The following is a 7,523-nucleotide window of genomic DNA, read 5'->3' as shown; positions in this document are numbered from 1 at the left end:
GTGCGTGCGTGCGTGTGTGTATGGCTGTCACTCAGTTAAGCGCTCACACTACCAGCTTTGCACAGTCGTCAGCTCCTTGCTCTCTGCCTCTCCCTCTGCGTTCTCTCCATTTTCTACATGTCGTTGCTTCAGCACCCAACAGCCAATCACCAAGCTCCCTGTCGCAGGTTACCGTAGTAACAGAGAGCTCTCTCGTGGCTCGGCTCTGTAAAGGACTGACAGGCATGTCGGCATGGTAACAGCTTCAGAGACTGACACAAATCTTTGTGTTCTTTAGAGGGTGTAGCTTAAACTCATACAAGGATATTTTAGCCAGTGCACCATTTATATGTTTTTAAACCATACCAAACCAAATGGTAATATTTCATCAAAGACATGTGTGCCCAAGGTCAAGGAAGGACCTTCAAGATTTTCAAGTGAAGCTGTAATTGTCAAGGTCACATAAGCAAGGGCTAAATATTCGAAGCGATACGTTTTGTTTGCAGGAAAGAGGCCACTGAGGGATCAAAACCACACACTGTGGGTTATGCCCTCTGGGGAATTTCCTCACACAGTTGGTGGTATTAGGTGTATTATCAGAGAAAAGGTTAAGTACTCGTCACTGAAATTTGGCTACAGAATACATGCCCTGAGGTAGAAATTCAATACAACAAAAGTAAATCCACCTGTGATCACTGACACACAAGTTAGAAAACCTGTGATCACTGCAATTGAATTGATTTCTGGTTAATTAGCTGCATGAACATGGTTATGAAATCACCTGTGAAAACCAGAACTTTGTCAACTGTGGACCAATGTGCTGTGTCTATCCACATGTGTGTAAGAGGATCTGAAAAATATGATTGTGAGACTTTACAAAGATAGAGGAAGATGGTGACCATTTAAAAATCAATGAAAACACAGCTGTAGCAGTAATCAAGATGTGCAGAACGAGCTATAGGAACATTAATCGCTGCAGCAGTGGCCATCCTAAAATGACACCAAAGACAGTACCATACTTGCACAGTCTAGCGCTGTAAAATCTTTTTTTTTTAAAACGTGACTTTCTGTGGCAGCTCGGAGTGTGACAGGCATTGCATAATGTCAGCCTTCACGGATGGCATGAAAGAAAAATGTCCTTGCTTGCTCTTTCGTACAAAATTGCAGGAAGAAACTTTGTTAATATGCTAACAGTAGACTGATGGATATTGGTAGCACGTTCTTTGTTCAGGTGAGACCAACATAAATTTGATTGGCTTATAATGGGCCAAGCATGTTTGGTGTGAACTCGGGGAGATTACTTCAATAAATGCATAGTCCAAACAGCAAAGCCTAGAGATAGGAGTGTGATCATATGGGGTTGCATGTGTGCAGAAGATTTTGGAAAAAGGACATTTTTCGATAACACCATGATCGTCTGTGAATATAGCAAAATATTGCTAAACAAGATGACTCCCTTTCTACAAATGCTTGGCAGGGGAGACCAGCATGACAAGCTTTTAAACTGTATTGCCAATATCATACAAGGGTTTCTACAGAGGAAAAAAATTAAAACTATGACCTGGACAAGTATGTCATCAGAGCTGAATCCAGCATAACATTTTTTTAATTGGATTTTAAAGAGAAATATATAGCAGCACAACCCCTCCAACAAAAAGCAGCTGGAAAAGAAAATAGTTTTTGAAGAACAGCAGAACATCGCTTCAGACATTTGTGCAACGAATGCAATGAACTACAATCACTTTGTTCATTTTGACTATTCCACTTCCTGTTTCATGATTGATTATCACTGTACAGTATTGTGAATTCACTTCACTTGTCAAAGTTCGATAAAGGGTGACTCAACTCAAAAGATTGTGGTGTATTTGATTTGTAATCGTTGTGGGGACTTCATTGAAATAACCAGCACACCAGCCAAAATAGAAACCTGCACAGTTTGATACTGTGGTGTGACTGGGCTCTAATGGTAACACAGTTAGCCCGCACTGTTTGCCTGCACAGTCTGTCAAAAATGACCTGCTGTGGCAATGCATGTTAGGAAAACTTGTTGATTTACAGAAAAACACACAGCTCACCTTCCTTTCAGTGGTTGCTAATTTTTCTGTCTTTGGTATAGTAAACATGATCTGGTGCATCATTGCCATATTATTACCTTACTGGTGCTTTTAATGAAAGCATTTGATTCTCATCATTCTTCTTTGAAAAAATGGTCCAAACACAGTTGGAAACAAATGGATGGCTAACTGGAATCAGGGAATATACACATAAGAGGCTTTACATTCAACAATTTCCCTGAGGTTTGCACCAAAGGGATCAATAAAGTTCTATTCTATTCTATTCTATTCTACATTCACTCTACATTCAAAGACCAACTTCAGGGCTGAAAGCTTGGTACCATCCCCACATCCCGCATGTTGTTGTCTTCAAGGTATGTTTCATATTAGGCCTATCATGCATCTTCAAAAAATTGCAATAGTCATTGCTTTTCTAAATCAATTGATAATAATACAACTCAGGGTGAAATGAGATTTCTCTTTTTTTTATTTTCATTGTGGGAGTCCATGGAAATTAGCTCTGTCATGTAAATTGTCTTCACTGGTATTTCTATTTGTCCTTAACACAAACACAGAGAAACAAAAGATGACAATTACTTCCCTTTTATTTATTTGGTATACTATGTCCTGCATATATTTGAATGCTGCATGTGATATATCAATGATCTTTGTACCCATCTACGTCTTGATGGTGTCCATCTCTGACCATTGTCCTGATCAATCGACCTCTCTTGTAAAACGTAGTCTTTAATGCAGAACTGATTGGACTGTTACATATTGAGTTTAACTCTGACACCACAGTAAATTGCTGCTTATTATTGAGGCTCTAGTGTTGACTATCTTGCTTGGTCAGTCAGACCACCATCTTGGTTTTCCAACTGACCTGACTCACTGGATGTACACTTGGGGTATAAGCTTACCATTTCTGCTGCACATTTCACACAGCATTCTCCCCTATTTCCCATTTTTACAGTTTACTGTTTTTAAAATGCTCTTTGCTTCCGGAAACAACAACTACAACCTCCGAGCAGCAACCTCCACACTGACAACAGCATGTTATCAAGAAGACTTTGAGTCTGCAATAAGGCAGGCCTGTTTGATTCTTTTGCTTATTCAGCCATTTTAATGATAACGCCTGCCTTCCGGTGTGCAAATGTTCCTCCAATCTTGTTTCTCTGTCATTATTTTGTAAGGAAACCATTGTTGCATTCTCATTCTCTTAGCGCTGACCAAGGTGTTTCTTATTGGTTTAAAGAAATACAACAAGGTATTGTGGTAAAACTGCCTCGTATTAAGGTGCAGCCAGATCATTTTCCAGCACTGACACAGCCCTGTGGAGATATGCCTGGCTTTCTGGTCTAGACTAGGTTTAGACTGACAACTTTCGGCAAATAGTCAATCGCTAATGCAGAGCCACATAGGTACACCTTTCAGTTGGATATGTTGGAAAAACCTCCAAAGCAAGTCACGCAGGAGGCATCCTAATCAGATGCCTGAACTACCTCCTTTTGAGATGAAAAAACAGTCACTCCAAACTCCTTGTTTTCCTTCTGCTGTTTGTGTGTACCTGTATATTTCTGCAAGACACGCTAATACGCAAATACATACATTCACCCACACAGGTAGGCTGTAGGTGCACATAATTTGTTGAAACACTCCTGTCATATTGTTCAGCATCAGAATGTTATTTTAACGCCATGCTCTCTCTGTCTTTCTCCCAGACTGCGGCGACAGCAGCAGAGTCCTGGTCTATTTGGGAAGATGCGATCAGCTCGGTTCAGTCCGGACAATCCAGACGGTCCAAGCAGCGACATGGATGAGGAGGAGGAGGAACTGCAGCTCCAGATCCCATGACATAGACACACACTTACACAAACACACATTCTCTTGGGGGGGAAAAAAACTTCATATGCCCAGAAATGATTATGTTTTTCAATAGGAATCAGCACTGTCCCGACCAGCAAGCAACATTTTAGGAAAGATTTCAGCCTGCGTCAGATCGAGCAGTCAGTATTATGTTTATATCTCCACATCTATACATCTTCATTTGGATCCAAATTAAAATAGCCTCAATTGCTTGCTGGGTATGTCATCAATCAATAATCAATTAATAAAAAGAAAGCAGCTTTAATCAAATGAACGATCAACATCTATGTGGTTTATTCCAGAAGAAATGTGAAAGAATCAGAACAGTCTGAAGAAGTCAGAGTAACAAAGTTTTCATCAAGCATCAATGTGATAAGCACACAGCTAATATTTATGGAGACAACACACACAATGCACACTCAAACTCATACATGCTTGGACATACTTGCATATATAGACACAGCCACAAGATCAACCCCAGCCAGACTGTGACAGACAACAACAGGATATCCACTTAGTATAATAGTGGATGGAAGAATCTTTCCTTAATTGATTTGTTGACAAACTTCCAACAAACCACTCTGAAAGAGGCCGACATGTTTAATCCTTTAAACGACTCAGTCATTCTTACCTCATATCATTACAAGCAATACAGCTGCCCACCTGAACTGTGCTGCTGTTTTCAAACATGTCAACCCTACATCTACATTAGCAGTATTATAAAAAATGGAAAAACCATTTCATGTTCCGTTTCTGATTGGAGGTGTTTATTCATATATACCAAGGGAACACCAGTCTTTTTAGGATTTTACATGCTGCTTAAAATGTTCTGTCACATTTTAACAAGATTTGAGTATTTTTTTTTGCCCAACTATCAAAGACTCAACATCTATTTCTGATGTACTAGTAAGTAATGTTCACGACCATTGCTGGGAGCACACTGCAGAAACTTTACACTGCCTCAGAAAATAGTAGGTTGTCTCTGGCCTCTGATGAGCTGCAACTCTGTATGTGTTGCACTAAACTTCTCATTGACAACTTTTTTCCACCTAGAGAGCTGTCTTCTGACACTGCCCTTATACTCTACATGAGGACATTTTTATTTCTTGTAGTTTCTACACAATACAGAAGAATCATACAGGAATCAAAACTAGCACAACTGGCTCTCATTGCCTTCTGAGTGTATCTGATGATATCTGCACAAAGTTGAGCTTTTCTCACCTCTCCCCTGTAGAGCCACTGTGCAGCTCAGTGGGCGGAACCAGGCTGCAATGCCATGTCCCATTTGCAAAGAGCAGCAGCCCATCACTGTCATTATGGGTGAACGGCACTATTATGGGTGCAAGTTAGGATTAAATTCACAGTATGTGTGAAGCAGGCGTTTGCTGCCTTTTCAGACTTTGTATTTTCATTCCACATCAGGCCCAGCTCAAACTGAGAGAAAGCCCACTACATCTCTTCATACATGGCTGCTGCTGTCCTACAATTGCACTGTGGGTTTTTAGCATGATGGCTGTGTTCTAGGGAAGCTAAAATTTGCATTAAATAATATGAAAGATGCACATATACACAAATAGACTGGCTTGGAACTGAACCTGACTTAAGGCTACTGTGCTTTGTTATGTTACAACTCATAGACATATTATGAACTTGGTGTGGAAGTACTTTCTCTCATAGAAAAACCCTCATCTGACCACAATAATATACCAATACATGAAATGTCATGCTGACCCACCAAACATGTACAACTTTTATTTGACAATAAACGGTAATTTGCATTTAGTGACAGTATGCACGAAGCAGTGCAATCACAAGCCTGTCATGTTAATGTCACACTTTTTTGAAGATGACAACAGCATGTTGCCTCCTCAGTCGTATCATAACTGTCAGCATCAATTTCATCCTCTTCTCTGACGATGTGCATTCTAAAAGTGAGGGAAATCTGCTTGTATTATCAGAAAAGTGTGTTAAGTCTTATCATTTCACAATGTAGTGTATTCCCAGCATGACCGGAGCTGCTCTCTGACAATAACAACGTGACAGTGAATTTTAGACTGTATGTACATCAGCATGAGCTAAGAGAATGTTCAATATCATTGTTAAATGAATACACTGAGCATTATATCAGTGTGATTGTTTCATTGTCTCTATGAAGGGTAACATGTCCAGCAAAGCTCCGGTTACATCAGCATTTGAAAAGAATTGATTTTGTGGTGAGGTCACTTCTTTTCATGCAAATTTGCACTAAAAGAACAGACAGCCAAAGAGTCAAAATGGAAGAAGATACTGAAGCATATACCTGTAAGTTTGAGGTCTTCTCAGTCAGCAAGTGAAGTGCTCCACTGATTAGGGATGATCTCCAGTCAGGAGACAGGAATCTGTGTAACAAAGAAACTGAGTTATCCTTTTTTCCACTTAGCAACCATGCTAAGGAGCTTGAAAACTGCCAGGAAGTTGTTGTTTCTTTCCTTTAAGCAACTGTTTAGTAATTAAAATAATGCACAAGTTAGCTAGTGGTAGCATGTTTCCAGCTGACTAGTGTTTTAGTGGTTAGCAGGTACAGTTGTTCACCATCTACACCAGTGAGTAACTGTGAGGTCCTCCAACCTCTCACCTCATGCAAAGATGAACTTAGCAGTGTGCCTCTGTCTGGTGTGACTGGGTTTGAATGCAGACTGAACTCTGAAAGTGCATCTTCAAAAACAGGACATTGGTATACTTTGAGAGGAAGAGATTTTAAGCTGGATCGTGTCCTTTGATGCTTTTAGGTTTTGAAGAAATTATTTTTTTGTCTGAGCAATCATTCTAGGTGGTTCAGTACTGTTTAAATAGACATGGTCCATATCTTGACCTGTTTTATACAGCCAAGGTTTTCCAGACAGAGAAAACTAGATAGACATCCAGAGTTCTGTTGCTCTCTTCTGGGTTTGGATGTGCAGATAGGGTTTTTTATGTATTGTTAATGCTGATGTTTAGTATTTTTGAATTTTATTTTATTTTCCTGGAAAAAGAATCCCACAAATTTACACTGATATACCACAACATTAAAACTACCTGCCTACTGTTATGCAAGTCTTCCACATGCCACCAAAACAGTTCTGACCCACTGGGGCATGGGCACCAGACCTCTACAGGTGTCCTGTAGTGGCTGTCACAGGAACACTGGCAGCAGATTCTTTAGGTCCTGTGGGCTGTAGGTGTGGCCTCAGTGGATCGGGCTTGTTATAGTGCATTCCATTAATACTTAATCAGATTAGGAGGACTTTGGAAGTCAGGTCAATGCCTTGGGCATTCTCAAGCTGTTTTTGGGCAGTTTTTGAAATGTAGCAGGGCACTAAACGTGGTAATGCTCTGTATGGGAGATAGAAACACCTTAACTGCATAGGTTTTGACATAACAAACATTCAACTTACATGACTGATCTCCTGTTTCATTTCTTGTTTTTATCTCTGGACAGTATCAAACATCGCCATCACCATCCATCCATTAACTGTACACCACTTAATCCTCACTAGGGTCGTGGAGTTAGGGTGAAGGCAGGGGACACCCTGGACAGGTCACCAGTCTATCACAGGGCTACACTTAGAGACAGACAACCAAGCACACTCACATTCACACCTACAG

The 7,523-nt window shown here is 40.3% G+C and overlaps 1 protein-coding gene across 1 annotated transcript in view; it reads left to right on the top strand.

Annotated features, from left to right (window-relative positions):
• LOC103370690 (coiled-coil domain-containing protein 102A) overlaps window positions 1-6,021 on the top strand; it is a gene marked incomplete at its 5' end in the record, with an annotated part of 11,310 nt that extends 5,289 nt beyond the window's left edge. The window contains one exon of the mRNA XM_008299818.1: window positions 3,755-6,021. Within this exon, the coding sequence (XP_008298040.1) occupies window positions 3,755-3,887 (133 nt within the window). The remainder of the gene's footprint in view (window positions 1-3,754) is intronic.
• Between the last annotated feature and the right edge of the window lie 1,502 nt (window positions 6,022-7,523).

Source organism: Stegastes partitus, unplaced genomic scaffold (genome assembly GCF_000690725.1).
Source record: "Stegastes partitus isolate 25-593 unplaced genomic scaffold, Stegastes_partitus-1.0.2 Scaffold1468, whole genome shotgun sequence".
In the NCBI taxonomy this organism is placed as follows: domain Eukaryota; kingdom Metazoa; phylum Chordata; class Actinopteri; family Pomacentridae; genus Stegastes; species Stegastes partitus.
The sequence above is the reverse complement of the archived record's forward strand: the minus strand, read 5'-3'. Positions and strand labels throughout refer to the sequence as shown.